The sequence below is a fragment of the Uloborus diversus genome, chromosome 4 (genome assembly GCF_026930045.1).
Source record: "Uloborus diversus isolate 005 chromosome 4, Udiv.v.3.1, whole genome shotgun sequence".
Lineage (NCBI taxonomy): Eukaryota > Metazoa > Arthropoda > Arachnida > Araneae > Uloboridae > Uloborus > Uloborus diversus.
Window position 1 is genome coordinate 62,162,148 of NC_072734.1, and position 18,528 is coordinate 62,180,675.

General features: G+C 32.3%; 2 protein-coding genes across 2 annotated transcripts in view; one reads left to right on the forward strand and one right to left on the reverse strand.

Annotated features, from left to right (window-relative positions):
* The window catches only part of LOC129221410 (vacuolar protein sorting-associated protein 45-like), a 262,766-nt gene that overhangs the window by 153,534 nt on the left and 90,704 nt on the right, over positions 1-18,528 (forward strand). The gene's annotated exons all lie outside the window — the stretch shown is intronic.
* LOC129221411 (uncharacterized protein C3orf38 homolog) overlaps positions 4,803-18,528 on the reverse strand; it is a 30,605-nt gene continuing 16,879 nt past the window's right edge. Inside the window, exons 2-3 of the mRNA XM_054855894.1 lie at positions 16,136-16,320; positions 4,803-5,435 (exon numbers count right to left, since the gene is read on the reverse strand). Of these exons, the coding sequence (XP_054711869.1) occupies positions 4,914-5,435; positions 16,136-16,320 (707 nt within the window). The 3' untranslated portion in view covers positions 4,803-4,913. The remainder of the gene's footprint in view (positions 5,436-16,135; positions 16,321-18,528) is intronic.

Sequence of the window (18,528 nt, forward strand, 5' to 3'; positions counted from 1 at the left end):
ATCTATGAACATGTGGAGTTATAGTGTGAAAGCCAAGTTTAATGAAAGCTCCTTCATGTTCTGTATTTATTTCATGCTCATCTTTTGTTTTATTCTCTCTGCTAATGACTCTTCTTCTGCTTTCACATTTACTTTATTTTTTCTTTACTTTTTCAAAATTATTCTCTTTTAAATATCCCTTTTTTTCCCTTTTAGGAGTTGTCTATAAGGAAGTTACTGTTGCCAATCCATTCCAAGAAAAATACTTTTAAAATTTCATTAAAATTATATATATATCCAAAAGCAAGGATTAAAAGACCGCTACAGCCAAAGAACAAGAAAAAGAGCAACAACAAAAGATTGAGAACAAAAACACAAGCAAAAAAAATAATAATAAAATAATAATAATAAATAAAACAAAGCGTTAATTGTTCATCCAAATAGGGTGCATTCAGACCCTAGTTGAACTAGCCTATATTCCACAATTTATTTATACTAACAAGGAAACCGTACTTTAGTGTAATGATGAAAAGAAAAGATTTAAATAATCTTTTAATAAAATAAGTCCCTTTAAATAAGTACCAACTGAAAGAGCACAGTGAAACATGTTTTTAACACATAAATCACCCCCCCCCTCCCCTTCGATACATAAGGTTGGCAGATAGTTTTTAAAAAGTAGCCAAATTTAGCTACTAATAGATAGTTAAACAACCGCTGTAGCTTCGTCAACATTCAAAGATATACACATTTTAATTTGCAGAACCTTCCATTTCTCGCTTAATTTAGCGACGTTTCTTAAAATGTCACCCGACCTAATATTTCGATAACAGCGAGACGAGGGCAAATGATTTATGCAGAAAAAACATGTTTCACTGTGCTCTCTCTCTCTCTCTTTGTGTGTGTGTGTATGCAGTTCAAAAATATCCTTGCTCTCCTGCTGTTAAATGAGTTGAAGGGTCAAGCAGGGTAACTGTTTGAAGAATGTTCAGTTGTTAGCACAATTATTTCAATTCGTGTATCGTTGTTTATTGAACAAAATAAAAGTTTATTTCATTTTTTCTTCATAAATTATTATTTTTAAGAGAATGAAAAACATTCTCTGTGAACTTATATTCCCATTTCGTAGGGCAGTGACACGTTGTATTCCTTTTAAAATTTTTCGGAAACTAGTAATGCGAAGCTGGTTCACGCGAAGCACATTCGTTGATGGTTGCCATGCCAACGCCCGGGATATGTTGACTCCCCATGCTAATATTTGCTCCCGTTTTGCATTTGGCATGAATTAAACGAGGACACGAGATGGAGAAACTGCAAACAGCATTCGAGTGAAATTCGATTATTTCTTACTGATTTCGAACGTTTCATTGTTTCCGGAAGCAGATTTTGGAGCAATGCGCAAACTTCTCTCTTATAGCGATTGCTGCAGATTATATGACAAAGAAAAAGAAGACAGAGAAGAAGAATGAACATGATGTATTAGCAATGAAATGGCAAAATTATTGCTACTAGTGACTTTTTTACCTCTAAATCAGCGATTCCCAAAGTGTGTTCCACGGACCCGAAGGACAAGAATCGCATAATATTTTTATTTCCCACAGTAATTTCAAAAAACGAGAAACTTTCAGGGATAAAAAACTGCTGCTCTAAACTGAAGTAGTAAGTCATTGATTGTATCATTGATATGGCAGCATGAAAAACACATCATTTGATCTAAAGAAAGTTCTTGGTAAAGCTTCAGAAGTAATTAATTTTTTCATGTCTCATTGCCTCCAAATAACACTATTGAGCAAGATTTATGAAGAAGTAATCACCACAAATCCATACTTTTCCGTACGAAATACACAGGCTATCTAAAACAAACACTTTTGAAAGAGTGTATATGAACTTACAGATGAACTGAAGGTTTTTCAGCTGGAGCAAAAGACAATATCTTTAGCAGTTTTCAATGTTTTGCATAATGTCGGTTGATATAATCAGCCTATATGTTGCCTATATTTTTGAAAAACAGAACTAAGTCTCTATTTCCATTCAAGGAGAAAGTTATCTCTTTTTATAAGACGACTAGCTGTTCCCGACGCGCGTTGCTACGCCAACAAAAAAATACATCATTATAATGATTTTCATGACAATCGGTTGAACGGGGCAGAAGTTGCTACTCTGCAGTGCCACCTGGTGGCGAGTGGCTTCAATGAGCATATTATGCACCTTCTCCGTGGAAAAATACACATATATATAGCAATTTTCATAATAATCGGTCCAGGTAATCACACGTGAAGCCGTGACTATACTCAAATTTTGTACTCACGCAGTTTGTAAGATCAATCAATCGCTAAAAATATCAAATAGAAAAAGTTTTAAATCCCCCCGTTGCATGAAAAGCCATAAAACAATAAAGAAAGAATTTATTTCTTCAAACTCAAGAAAAATGGCAACAGTTAACTTCTTATCAATAAGATCTTTCACGCGAATTAATTTCTGCAGCCCATAATTTTATTCGTATTTATCCAATGGATTGTGACTTAAATTGGAATAAAAAAGGAACTATCGATCGGATTTTTTTCGAACTGGTCTATAAACATTCCCAGTACCAAAAATAACAAACGGTGAAAGTTTCAGCCAAATCTGCCGGGTAGTTTTTGAGTTCATGGATGACATACAGAAAAACATTCATTTATATATATATATAGATGAGTAAAATTGTTAAGAAAAAAAAATAACATCACTTTTTTGGCATTTTGAGCGGGTGGATAAACTTGGAGGACTCGTATCTCAAAAAATAAATGGAGCAAGAACTTAAAAATTTGGACTTTTTCATGCCTCTATATCAACAAACTGTGTACAGGACCTGATTACTGAATAGGCCAACTAGGCCCTGGCCTAGGGCCCCGGATATTTAGGGTCCCCTAAATGGCTGAAATTTCTTTAGTCTATGGCTAAAATTGTTTTAGCCAACGCTGAAGTTATAAAGTGTGAATACAGGGGGCCCCAAAAAATATTTGGCCAGGGGCCCCTCGATATCTTAATCGGGCCCAGACTGTGTACCAAATTTAAAGAAAATCTGAGTCGGTCATGCCACTAACTTTTTTTATTTTGGTTGAGTTGGTATGGAATCACTCATATATATCTTTGAATATTTAACATGTTTTAATATAACTAGTACTCTACATTTTAATTTGTAAAGAATAAAATTTTCCATTTTTCCAGAAAAAAAAGGGAAAAAAACGTCTTTTTAACTGCCTCCAAATTTTAGGAAATATTGCATCTTTAGTTTTAACAAAAACAATTGACGGTATAATATGCAAGTACTGAAACTAGACTGAAATATGTATCAACTATACGAGCAATTATCAAGTGTTTGAAGAAGTATCGATTAGTTTAACAGGGTGGTGACAGGAACTGTGAAAAAAAGTTCCCTGACTTTTCCCTGATTTAGTTCATCAAATTTCCCTGATTTACGTTACCAATGATAATGGTTTTCTTTCTTTGCTCTACTTGAAATCCATTGTATGTTTGTATAAAAAGCAGTATTTTAAACGTTTTAAGCTGTGTAAAGTTGTTGAACTAAAGATATTTTTAAAAAATGCTACTTTTTTAATAAAATGGTTAAAAAAAACATATCAAGTCAATTTTTTGGGGGGGGGGAACCTACAAAACAGTATATTTAATTTTTCTACATGGAAAGATTACAGAAAATTAAAAAAAAAAAAACTTTACTTCAAGAAACCACTTAGCACAAGATTTTAAAGAAACTATTAAAATTACTCTTAAAAACATATATGTATTTATGATAGAACTAAAAAGTAATTGAAATTATTTTGAACTAAGTTTTCAAACAGTATAATAATTGTTGCAAGAATAACAAGTAATAGTGAAAGAATCGAAGTAATGTAGTTATTCTTATATAATTAATTGACAATATTTATGCAAAACAGATGAAACCATTTGACATTTATTCATAGGGAGCTTTTCTCTAATCAAGAACATAGGTTTTAATGAATGAATACAGCATTTTAATTTAACAATAAAAAAAATAAAGATATTTACTTAAGTACACAAATTAACTCTATTTCAAATGATTTCAGTATGTAACGAAAAAAATCTTAGATTGCTTTTGTAAGAAACAACTTTGAAATGCAAGAAAAAAAAAGAAAAAAAAACAATTAGTTAATTTCAAAATACATAAAAGAATACAACTTGGTTATAAAATTAAAGAATCACTTAAGTCTGAAGAAAAGAAAAGCTTTATAATCTGCGGTGACAACAAATAATAGTTTTTTTTTAATTGAAAGTTCAACTTTAGCAATCTATTTAAAAAAGCAAAGAAATAATAACTTTTAAGCTTTTATAGTATTAATTCAAACACCAAAGATTTCTTCTTGAAATCGTCATTACAGTTCGCTAATTACTTCGAGACAATAGAATAAAGGCAAAGGAGCTAAGGCATTAATGAAGGCTTCCTCTTTGCCTGTATGGTTGTTTATTTTACGTAGCATTGAAAGTGTAAAAGGAAATTTCAAGCTAGATAAAATAAATAACAGACACAGAAGCAATCTTAGGAAGTTCATCCTGTGGTTAATAAGTAAGATTCAATACTTTGATGTTGAGGAAAAAAGATGCACAAATATGCGGCAGTGTATAATCGCACCTCATTAAGTTTACTTTTTTTTTTTTTTGAACAGATAATTGGCGGAAAATGCGTAGGGAATTTTAATTTTGTAAAGCAAAAAAAAATATTTTTTTTTTCCCTGATCTGTCGCCACCCTGTTTAAAATGAAATTTGAAGGAAAAAAAAGTCATACATGCAGAGGGAAAAATACAAAACATATAGTAATCTTCTCTTTATTTTTCTTCATTTTACAAAAAAATCACTTAATTTTATCTACATTACTTTCCACAGCCCCATACACATATTTACACAACATTACATCAACCCATCAAACAGTTTGGCACATGTCCAGAGACGGCATAATAGGCTGTGTCTCGTTAACGCTAACACTGACAATCATCTTCATCTGCAGGCACTTGATTTTCCAGCTCCCAGTCTCTGGAACCTTCACCAGTCCGAAAGCAATGTCGAAGATCCCAATGCAGTTGGAGTACTGGTGCAGAACGCCACTGACCACCACCTTCACCATTCCGTGCTGCTCCTGTTGGGAAAGGACGCCATTTGGCGCACTGTTGGCATCAAAGTACAACTTGTCGATGAGGACCAGGCTGGAGAGGAAAGCGACGACAGCATTGGAGTTAGACAAGGAGAACTCTTTGACATATGCCGGGGATTTCAACAGTACCCAAAAGACACAGTCTGGCCAGAAATGCTCTGGTCCAAACTGCTTCAGGGAATTTAGGATGTTGAAGAACCATTTCGTAAATTCTAGTCCCATCTGCGTGATGATGCTTTCATCACTAGGTTTCGGGATTTCGTCTTGCATGTCTACGTCATCGTAATCACTTTCCTGAGGAGTACAATAATGTATTTGTCAATAAACACAGATTTCAAGTTTTTCGTAAAACAAAATTTACAAACCATTTGCATGAGATAGTTAATTCTTTCGAAAGCTCATATTATGACAATTGAAAATGGCAAGAAAAAAATTGATTTTAAAAATGACAAATAAATAACACCAAGGTTTGTACTTCTTAACACCAGAACTATGGAAGAGATCATTTTGACTCCAAGCTAACTTTTTCTGCTAACTGCTCCTCTGCATTTTCATAAAAAGCTTAATCCTTCCTTGACTGTTTCTCAATCATTGTGCCATGGAAAAAAAAAAGTTTCAAGCAAATTGTAATTTTTTTAAAACCCAAACTAAAAGGTTACATTTAAAAGAGTGGGCATTTCTCAAAAGTGTTATTTTGATGCTTTTAAGAAAAAAAAAGAAATGCAAATACATTCACTGGTGCTGAAAGAGAGCAAAAACTTAAAAATGCTTCTAAGAACATATCATTGCAAGAACATGAAATATTTACAATTTTTGCACATAAAAGGGAGTATTAGATGCTAGTTTCTGAAATAAAACTAAAACAGCGCTGGTTTGTTAAAGGTATTTAAAAAAAATTTTTTAATAACTCCTTATACATCCTTAAAATCCCTGCATTCTTTAAATATGTTTATTTTTAAATAATTTTTACAATATAACATTATGTAGGGAACTATGAAGATTTCTTCTAGGGGGTTAAAATTACCCCCGCCGTATTTATGACCGCTGTAACTGTAGTGTGAAAGTACTTCTCTTCACTTTCTTTCACAGAGTAAATGAATAAATTTTTGGAATAGGCAGGACAAAATTTAAATAACATCTCTGAAAATTGTTAAGCTACTATAATTTTTGTTTATTGTAGTTATGGAATGTATTATATTAAAAATATGAATTTAAAAAAGAAATTGCCCAAGTTTTGAAATATAAGTGCATGTATTCAATCATCAATTCATTGTTCCTTAATTGATTTAAAAATGAATTTTTGTTAAAACATCATGTAAAACTTGTATACAGAAATCATTAAAACAATTTAACTTTGTTTTGCCCATAAATAAAACACATTTCATAACATTCCTTTGGGTTATAAGTGGAACTGAAATTAGTTGTCTCTGGTAGTGTTGTGGATTTCTTTTCATAACACTACCAACTCTTATATGAGGAAGTTTGTACGTGATAGAGTTACTGGCAATTATTTTAAGTAAAATATTTTTTAAACGCACATTTCAGAGAAAAAGATCATCAAATACTCATTGTATTTATATTAATGTATTACAAATATTGCAGTACAAACAAATTGATTATATAACACCCCTTTAGCTCTAGCATACTTTTGTATAGTTTAACACACTTTTGGAATGTTTTGGACATTAAAAACCATCTATCCTGTCCTAAACCAGATTCTGACTTCTAAAATCCAACCCTGGAGTTAACATGTTTTCATAAGTACCACCAAGAAATATAAGAAGCAATTACAAAGAATAAGCAATTTTATACACTATGAAATTGAATTAATTCAAGGCACTTTTCAGTTATATGACCACCAGCCGCACAGACTTGGCACAAATTAAATGTTATACACCATCAAATGGACTATTTCAGCCCGAAAGAAGTTCATTTATCATGACATATAAACTTTGCCTTGAAACAGTAGCAACAGACATTTTAGGCTTGTTATAATCGAAAAATACAAATTGAAGAACAAGCAATATGAAGCCTTAAAACAATTGTGTACAAATGCATGCAATTTACAGAAGCATTTTTCATTATAAAATGCATGACTACTGACCCATACACTTAGAGCAGAGTTGTAGGGAAAAAATAAATATATTTGAAGAAATGCATCACAATTTAAAGGGTAGATGCAGGGGCATGCACGTAAATTTTGGGGCCTGTCACAAATTACTTTTCGCCTCATCTCCATATTGTTTACCTCTATATTTCTTGCCTAGTTTTTAAAATATTGGGCCCCCTTCAGGCTCGGGCCAACAGGTCTCCTTTCTCTCTCTCCCCCCCCCCTCCCCTGTGCAGTGTTCATGCCCCTGGGTAGATTTCATAAGTACAGAACAAATGATCCACAAAATAAATTAATAAAATAAAAAGTAAAACTGGTAAGTACAAGGATCGGAAAGGAGATTTTAAAAATAATTAAAGGACACAAACTTTGACAAAATGTTAGGATATTTTAAGGGTAATAAATTTTAAAGAACAAAAATAAACGTCACTATTTTGAACATGGGCTTTTTTTTTTTTGTTAATGTTGCTAGGACTGCAATCTCTCTTCTTTCGAAAAAAAAAGGGAAGATACAAAAAAAATTTTAATGAAAAATCATGCTTTATGCTGTGATCGGTCTGGGAGGAGTGTGTAAAAAGTTTATTCCCTTTATTTTAATTTAATTTTTTAATGGAAAAATTTCGTAAGCAACAATTTTTCTTCTTTGTATGCTTACCATATATATGGGGGCTCACAATAATCATAAGGGCATTTGTATGTTTGTGTATAACATGTTCAGTCAAGCTACACAGGTCCTGTTAGCTTAATCGGACCAGCCGGTTAATAGGACCAAACTGATCCTGTCCCAATGTGAGCCTATTAACCGAAATAGACGTACATTCAATTGTTCACATGTGCCGTTATAGGAGGGTTCATATGAACACAATTGAAAAATACAGGACAGGCATCATATTTCAACGAAAAACTAATATGAAACATATACGTATATACAGGGCCGGATTAGCCATAGAGCAGAAGTAGCAAACGCTACGGGCCCCGCGCTTCTGGGGGCCCCGAAGCCATGAGAAAAAAAATTATAGAAACAAAATTAAACTACTTTCCTGCACTTTTACCCGTTTTAACTTCTTCCTCTCTCTCTCTTAGCTTTTATCTAGCTGTTCTCAGAAAAAAAAAATGTTCAAATGAATTATAAATCACATTTTTTTTTATTAAAGTGCACAGATCGTAACGTGTGCAGGATAATACCGTCCTGAACTTTATCATTGGTGTTAAAAGAGGGGAGGGGGATCTCCTTGCGTATTTTAGAGACGGTAAGAACCATCAAACTAACAAAGATTGAGAAAAGTCACTGCCTTAACTAACTTTACATGTTGTCCTTTTACTCATCTAGGCGTCGGACACAAAATAAATAAATAAATAAAATAATAATTTGAACTACCTTTGGAATGAAGTTTCGAAGTTTCGTCAATTAGATTTCGACTAGAACCAGTTTACATTCTTCCAATTCCCCCTCCCCCCACTTTTTAGATTTACTTAGCAAGTTTGTACATTAATATTTGATTTCTCGAAAATATGCATTTGCGACTAAAATACGGCTTTGCACTGCTTATGAGTCATTCCATACGAAATGAGCAAAATTCGCAAAAAAGTGGTGGCCGCATGGTAACAGATTTTTATGAAATTTGGTGTACAGGTTCCTTTTATGCCTATATAAAAATATCTGAAATATTTTTGCTTAAAATTTTATATTTGAATAGTTACATGCGATTGAAAATTGGTCGAATTGAACAGCATTCTCATAAATGCTAAATGTTGCACTTTTGAAGGCTTGTATCCTATTAACTATTTAATGAAAACATAAAAGTTATATGTTGTTGCAATCTATGGAGTAGGGTAATTAATCTGATATCAGTAAAATTTTCAAAGTTATTATAGTTAACTTTTAACTGAGTTTCAAAAACTGAAAATATTTCAATTTTCTCATAATTAAGCATTTTATTTTTTAATCTCAATCTTTAAGGAATGCATTAGCTTTGATGAAATTAATACCCAATAATGTGCTAAGTATCATAAAAGAAATACCTTACTTTTGAAGTTGTATTTTAACTCCTTTGTCTTCAAAATCAGTTTTAAACTTAGTGACATTTTGTAAAATGATGATTTCCCCCTTCACATAGACACAAAAATTCAAATGAGGGAAAATTCAGACAACTTTAAAATTTTACAAGAATATAGAGCAGTGTTTCTACTATTTGCTTGAAGAAGCTTGAAATTGATTTTTGATTTCCAAACGTAAAATAAAATTCAGAAAAATAGCATTTTCTTTCTGTTTTATGGGTCAATTCATACAGGTTCAATGGATGAGTGCGCTCAACCTTTTTTAATTTGTTTGAAATTCATATCCCTAAAAGCTGCATATGAAAGAAGTTTAAAACCACTTTTGTTTTTCCTCTCAACTGGACCTTTGATTTTTTAGAGGTCATCAAAAGTGATTTTCCTAGTCAAAAACGGGACTTTTAGACCTTTGCATCTTGGCCAAAATCTAATTGAATTACATTTATGACAGTTATTTTAACGCATTGATGTTAAAGTGCATAAGTTGATAGTCTTACAGGCTGAGTTACGTAGCTGTAAGTTAATAACTAAAATAATGGCAACAGGTTAAAGTTCAAGGCCAAATACAAAAATTTTACTCATTTCAAAGGGGGATAACTCACGTAGGGGACGGAAACAGAAGATGAAATGCGGCAACTAATCACTAGAACCATGCTAAAAAGAATATGTAACTGTTGCTGTGTGTCTGTGTACCCTTTATAGATTACAGCACCTTAAATGACAAAAATGACATTTTTAGACCCCTATAAACCAAAAGGAGATGGAATTAAAAATATAATTTCTTGGCCAATTGAATATTCCATTCAAGTAATATACATGCTATACATATTGTTTTTTGTATTTGGTTTGTAAAAAAGATACAGGTCTTTGAAATTAAGCAATTTTGCTAATCAATTCACATACTAAAACATAAATAAAAAGTGTGAAAACTTCATGGCACCTTCTTAAATTACGTATATTGTGCCCTATATAATACATTATACTGAAAAAAACATATTGTAATTTTCAAAATAATTATTTTAATTTGATAACTTAGCATTATTTGAACATGAATGAGTAGTTTATACTGTATGGAACCTGTATGGATTGACCCTTATGTGAAATTACGAGAATTCAAAGAACTAGATAGACGACTAAATGATGCAAAAGCAAGTAAAACTAGCATTTATTTCAATTTAAAAAAAAATGTACATTTCAGCATGTACTTCATAAACATGCTTTTGAGAAAATGAAACACGAAAGAAATGGTTAGTTTTGTTAAACTTACAAAATAAAAAGAAGTAACTAATGAAATGTTACCTTAGTTCAAGTTACTCTAGTAACAAAAATAAGCTGATACCAATCATTAAAATTTAGTAGCATCTAAAAGACACTTCAATATGTTACGTAAAAAAAATTGAGCAAATTTAGAGCATTCCCTCATCTTCAAAAAATCATCTGAAATAGAGAAAAAAATGAAATTTTCGGAGATTTTTAATTTTTTAAAGTACGATTTCGTCATCAAGAAATTCATACACAATTACTAAATTAGAGCAGATAGTTATAGATAGTTTTTCAATCTGAATCATTTTTACTGTTATTTTTTCATTAAAAGAGCTAGAAGAGTGATTTGAAATCTGAAGTAAATTGCCAAAATTTCAATATTGGTTAATATCTCAGATTCAAAAAAAGATCCGAATAAATTTTACTTTGCTATTTCCCAATAGAGATTTACTCATAGAATGCGGAAATATTTATTTTTTAAGTGTACGTTTATAACTTGTGGAGTTATTGTGTCTCAAACTGGCAGCAATGAACTCTGAACATTTAGGCTTAGCGTAAACATCAACTTCTAATTTCAATAACAAAGCAACAAACAGATTTTAAATTTCCATACTTTGCATTCCCTCATATCTATGCATTGTTTACCTAAATAAAAATTTTCATTGAAATCTGTGACATGTCAGCCACAGCTGATTTGCTCATTTCGCATGGAATGACCCTTATGTCAATCAGCAACTTGGAGTAACTATAGAGACATTTAAAAAAAAAAGCCTACAAATATTTTCGTCAGACAGGTTCCTTTATTCTGAAAGAGGTGACTGTTTTGAATAAAGAGATTATATCTGGTGGAAATTGAAAATTTCTTTATGGAAATTAAATATTTAGCCAATTAAATATAATTCCTAGTTCCTAGCCAATTAAACATTTCTGAAACAAATAGTGGGCAGGCCCGAATCTATAAATTTTGGGCCCCCTGCAACAAAATTTGTAGGGCCACTTCACAAAGGCCAGCAGTGTATATTTGCAACATTTTAAGTCTTAGTGCTAGTTTTTTTCAGTTTTTCAATTTCTTGGACCTTTGGGTCCCTTAAGGACATGGGACCCCACCGCACAGCTGGTACACAGATTCATGTCTGCAGTGGGGCAGATTTTCCCACGTTATTTGTATTGAAAATAAATCAAAGATGGTGTAGCAAAGAAAGGGGCTGTGAGAAAGTCCCCAAACCTAATCCATCTCTTTTGCGTCATGAAAGGTAGCCTAGAACTTTATTATTAAAACTTAAAATTCAGTAAAACTCGGGGAGGAAATCGTCAAACATAATCAGGAACCGGCTAAAACTACTTTCTGGAACTTCAATTTCGAAAGATTTCCATAGGTGAAATCTCGAACCAGATCTCTCCTTATAAGGTAATCAAAGATGGCCTACAATTACGTATTTCGGACTATAATTTCGAAAAATTTCCATGGGACAGATCCCCTCCCTTTCCACCATTGTTAAAGATCACCTAAAATCAGAAGTTTAATTTCGAAAATTTTCTGGATTTCTGGGGAGAGTCCCACACAAACGTTACCAGTGATAGCTTATATTCCCGTTTTCAACACTTCAATTTCGAGAAATCTCCAGGGAGGGGCTTTTGAACCTCCCTCAACTCTCTCCTCGGCCCCAAAATCACCAAAAATCACCAATGATCGTATAAAATTACCCTTTTAGAGTCTAAAACTTTGAAAATTTTCGGCTTAAAATCATGTTTTTAGAATTATAAATTCGAAAATTTTTGGGAGGGACCTGCTTGAACACTCTTTTCTCTCTCTCCCTCAAACTCACTAAAGATAATCTACAATTTCATTCAGGACTTCAATTTTGAAAAATTGCATGGAGAGAGTCGTGTGAATCTTATTTCTTCCTCTATCCTAACCTAAGATGGTACAATCGCGTTTTTTGACTTCAGTTTCGACAAATCTCCAAATAAGGGTCTCCGAATTTTCTCTACACCTAATGTCATCAGAAATGGTTAAAACTTTTTGAAACGAAATATCGTAAAATTTTACGGGGGTTAACCCCCAGATTCTCACTATTATTCAGATCATCAACAATTTGCGTTTCTGGAATTGAAAACTTCAAAAATACATAGTGATGGGGAAGGGGAATATAAGGTGGTCATAACCCTTCCTAAGCTATAAAAGTAATCTGTGTATAATAAGTGCATTTTTCGTCTCCATGAAGAAGTCTACTCTTGTTTATTATCATGCAAAAACAAGGGCATCTTGGTAAAATTTGCTACAGGACCCGCGCAGGCTTAATACGGCACTGCGTATATATCAACTACACTGAAGAGTTTGTAACCAAGTATCAGTTTTTTGTGTCAGTTTAAATTGTACAACAACTGTCAATAAAAATAAAAAATAAAAACATTTTTTCCAAATTACATTACTCTGTTTACCATCAAATTTTTAAGTTTCGTAGCAAGTTGTAATCGCAGGATGGACAGGAGAAAACTTATAAGACAAATTAATACAAAGAATACTTGATTATGCGAAGTTCATTCTAGTTGCATTGTAAGTTTAAGCTTCATACAGAATATGATGATGAGATTTAAAATTATTTTACAATTCAGTTTTTTGTTAAAGGAAAATATGTTTTCTTTTCTTCTTGTAAATATTACATAACACTATATTGTTGGTCAACTATTTGGGAACAAAAGAATTAAAAACATAAAAATAATAATAAAATAACCATTAATTTTTTAATAATGTAAAAATTAATAAGAAGAAACATGCAAACTGACTAGCAAAATCTAAACTATAAATCTTTTCACCATTTTTAACACTTATAATGACCCTACACTAATATTTATATTACGGAGAGGATATGGAAAGTGATCACATGTGCCCCTACTTGTTGTGTTCACAAGTGCCCCGTCACCTACCTAAGAACTAATTTTTAAAAATAAAGGATTCTTAATTTAATTTTAAAATTTAAACGTTATCATAAATTTACTTGAATGTTTGTATAATTGTTTGCAACAATTACCTTTAGGTTATTAGTTTGTTAAAATATGTTTTCATTTGAAGAAGACAACAATAAAATTACATACAACACCTGCTAAAACAAAAAGAAGTTGTCACCACAGAAGCATAAACTGGCTCATTGCTCCAAACATTTGGCCAAGAAGTAGGCCTGGTAAAACCCACCTTGTTCACATGTACCCCCTTTCCCCTATATATGTAAGTGTGTTTATATGTTTTATATGTTCCCTATACAAATCCAGTTTACGTCAGATCTGGACCAAATTTGGCAGACAGAAACTTGGGCACACGAAAAGGAACGTAGGGGTTACGTTTAATTTATTTAGGATTTAAAGATTTACCGTTAACAAAATTTAGAAAACATTATTTTGATGGGAAATTTTAGTTCATTTTTTTCCCTATAAATTAAGCCAAATTGTTGAACACGCATCACTTGACATAACTTTTATTTTCGAGGTAGACTGTGCAAAGCCAAGAAACGCAGCTAGGTAGATAAATAAATCAAGTAATTTGCCGCCCTTAAAATTAGTTTCTAGTTAAATTTCAAACTGGGTTTTGCATATCCAAGCACTGGTACACTAAAAAATATTTTTTCTAACATTAAAGTAGCACATCTTGTAGCACTGAAACATGTATTAATATTTTCAAGAGATTTTTAAATCATGTAATTTGCCTCCCCTCAAATTAAACTGAATTTCTAGTTGAATTCCGAACTATGTTTTGCATATTCACTTGTACACAAACTCTAAATTATTATTTTTTTAACATTAAAGCTGTGTATCTTATGGCACTGAAACAGATATTAAAACTTTAAAAAAAATTAAACAGTTTCAATTTTGAAATTTGCTGCCCCTAAAATCTGCCGCCCTAGGGGCCGCCTAGGTCGCCTACCCCTAGAGCCGCGTCAGTTCGAAACAGTAAGTAAAATTTTGACTATTCAGTATTTGTCGTTTTGTATAGTAGCATATTCTTACAGAGGTAACATTCACAAGTTTTTAGTATCTTTGGACATTTAGCTAATAGGTTATAAGTCCATTTCTGCTATAGTTGATGAACATTTGTTTCAGTCGCCATGTTTATTTTACTTGCCATGTTGGGTTAGTTGGCATACATACTCGGGGGCTAGTTGACATAAGCTGACTGAGAATGCCAACTAACCCCGCAACAACGGATAAGTTAAGGTATGCCAACATTTAAAGGCAAAGAAAATGAGCTGTGTACTTAGCTCCACTGATGAAGAGGAGGATTTAAAGATTAAATATGTAAAGAGTAAGAACAGTTTAGGTGGACTTGGGTTGAGTTAGCGCAATGATGACGATGAAGAAGATGGAATTTTGCCTTTGCAAAGTGAGGTTGGTGTGTAAAACTCAAACAAGAAAAAGGTCGTAGGGAATCAGAGTCATAAGATTGATGTTGGGGGTCTCATTGTGGGGACTATGTAGCTGTGAACTACCTTTACAGGGTATAACCTGGAAAAATTACGGAAGTTGGGAATGGCGAATTTAAAGTATCTGCCATGAAGAAATATAAGGAAAACTTGTGTTGGCTTGAAAACATGAACATAATCAGGTACAAATCTAATAAAATCATCAAAAAAATTGAAACATCAATTATGATAAGCAATGACGCCGTACTTTATTCAGTTGACATGTGACTTAACTGGATGATTTGATTTTGACTTCTTATGATTTGTAGATTTTTGTCAACTTTTTGTGTACTTAAAAATGTGTTTTTTTTTTCTTTTTTAACACATACAATGTCCAACTTCAAGCACATTAACATTATTTCTAACTGCACCTTACATAAAGACGAGTAGAATAGAAACGCCTACCTCACATTATATGCTAACTTACCCCACTACCTATGCCAACTAACCCCGAGGTTAGTTGGCACTCTTGAGGCGTCTTCAGAAAATATTTTTCACGTGTTTCCCAGTGAATTTTAGACGATGCTCTCAGTGTTTTTTTTTGTAGTCAAGATGTTACCCTATCAGAGGCATAAATCACTTTTACTGTAAATACTACAGAAAAAAATAGAAAAATCAAAAAGTGAAAACTGTGCCAACTAGTCCCGGTCTCCCCTATATATTTTGCTTTTATAAATAACCATGTTATTTGGAGTTCCTTTAATATCATTTTCACAATGCACACTGATTAGTTTTTATTATTTTATTTTATGGAATACTATTATTATTATTTCTTTCTTTAGAGAGATCTGCTAGTTTTTTTCATACAATTAAAATATTTTTTAAGGATGAATATTGTTTATGTACACATTAAATAGGTTATTTTTCTTCAGTGCTAATCAAAAATAGTTTTGAACTAAGAATTTATCTGCAAAAAATGAATATTCTTAAGCTTTATTATTACTACACCATTTCTCTTTATTGCAAAGTTATTTATAATTTGAAAAAAAAAGAAAGGCAGAAAGAAACATTTTTTACCGGCAAGGTTCATAAATTCAAGATCATCACTGAGGTTTAGCCACATAATATAATACAACAAAAGTAAACAATTTTCTTTTTATTGAATTTACTACCTTGAATGTTTCATTTGACTCCCAAAGTTGCAAGCAGTTCCTGACAAATGAAGTTTTCCCGCCTTCAGGATTCACTGGAACTTTTACTTTAATCAGATAGTTGAGAAGAGTTTTCTTTGTGATCTTTTGCCGTCGCAGCAAATCAGAAGGTGTTTCTGTACAGAATAAGATCTTTTCAACAGCTTCTAATTGAGAAAAAAAAATTAATTTAGGAAGACAAATCTATTGACTCAAACATTGTTACACACATAATAGTACACATTAATATTCCAAAGTATTCAAATTAAGCACTGAAAACAGACTTTAATGCTTTACATACAAAATATTAAATAAGAAATTACTTAATTTGCTACACTGCATGGAATTTTAGAGAGTTATCCTTTATATCACGCTATTCTAATCGATATTGGGAAAATTAATCTCTGTAAAAAGGGTCATTCCATGTCAACAATTTTAGGATGGACCGTTGCAGATCTGGCTGAAACTTGGTACATAAAGAGATTTGACCTAGTTATAAATGAAAATGCTGATTTTTTTTTCTTTCCTTTCTTCTCATTTAAAAGTTATTAATGATTAATTATTCAAATTTTCATTAAAAAATGCTACACTTCGAGATCCTTAATCCTCAAGATACAAGTTTAAAATTGGTCTTGTTTTAAAGCTCTTTTAATCTGCTTTAATTTGATGTGCAACAAAATAAAATCAAAAAATATTAATTTTAAAATGTAATTAAATTTATTTTAAAATTTAAATTTTTTAAAAGTTTACAATTTTAAAATTTTGAAAAATTTACAAAATTACTTTGTGTTATCCTCTCCCATCTTACTGAGTTCCAAAATGGGATCTTAATGGGATCAGTTGATACAGGGGGGATAAGTTTCACATATTTGAGAAAATATGGGCTAATGTGCTGAATGGTTAATTTTTTATCTACAGAAATATAAAAAAATTGAAACAATCCAAAAATGAAAAAAAAATTGAAATAATTCAGAGAGCCATATGTTAGAATATTATAATTAAATCTGCTTTATACATGTTGTTCACTATTTCATGCATTTTTTTTTTACTAGAATGAAATTTCTTCTTAGTCTGTTTCAGTAGCGTACCTAGCACAGGTGACACCGAGCATGGTAATTTGTGGTGTCACCCTCCCCCCTCCCCTACAAAAGCAAAAAAAAAAGGCTTTAATTAATGTTCAATGAAATTATGAAATTCATACAATTTTCAGAAACAACTATATTTGTATTAATACGAAATTTTAAGTGGGTTAATGTACTTAATAAAAACTTAATGTATGTAATAAAAACTAAAAATGCTTTTTATATAACTTGTCTTAGATGCATATGCGCAGAGTCATTGCGAGGCCTATGAAATTAATGGCCCCTTAATTACTATAAACCTGTCTCAAACACACGGTAACATTTTTCAGTCTTGACTACGTTTAAGTTTTGATAGTATGATCCTGAGTATCGGAGTATAATATTCATTCCATGATGTGGAATGGGGGTAAGGGGTTCTCCTCTGGAAAATTTTCAAATTTGCAGTCTTAAAAATACATTTTAGCTTTATATTTTTCATAAACTTGCAATTCCACTTTAGGTGTCCCTCCCCAGACAGATGATGCCGGGGCCAAGGGCGCCCATATAGGGGGGCAAGGGGGGGGGCTCGAGCCTCCCTTGGAAATTAAAACTTCTTTGCTTTTAGTACTTTTTTCTTTGCAAAAACATTTCTTCTCCAACCATTAATGAATAAGTTATTAAAAATGTTAAATTTTAATGACTTTAATCTGTCCTGAAATCAGTTTCCACGGGGAAAATATCCAGCTAAACCACAGGGGAAATATTTGAGCCCTCACCTTGCAACTTTGCATACGGGCGCCCATGCCCGGGGCAGACCGTCCCCTCCCCCTAGTGACACCACTGGTCTGTTTTGAAATAACTTTTCTGAAAACTATAGCATTGTTTTACAAGATGCACAATCTTATCACTGGACCAGAAACCAAGCCACAATTCACCTTTTTATTGTATACTTCAAAAGTAAAAACAAAATTCAACTCCATAGCTTCATAATAATCTTGGAATGTCTTGAGCACAATACAGAAGCTGTTCACCAATTTAAACAAAAGCTAATAATTCTTTTTTAATCGAAATTGGAGAATGGGTTAAATAAAATTTATTTCTCTGGTGGATTGATCAGCTGCACAGTACAAAAATAAAAAGAATTTCTTGAATCTATGATGCCATGAAAGAAATTTCGGTATTAAGGCTGAGTGGCATTTTTTTGCCACTGCTCATGGTAAAGGCCCATGTGATGAAGTGGGTGGTACACTCAAAAGAGAAGCAGCAAGGGCAAGTCTTCAAGGGCCATACCAAAACCAAATTACGACACCTATG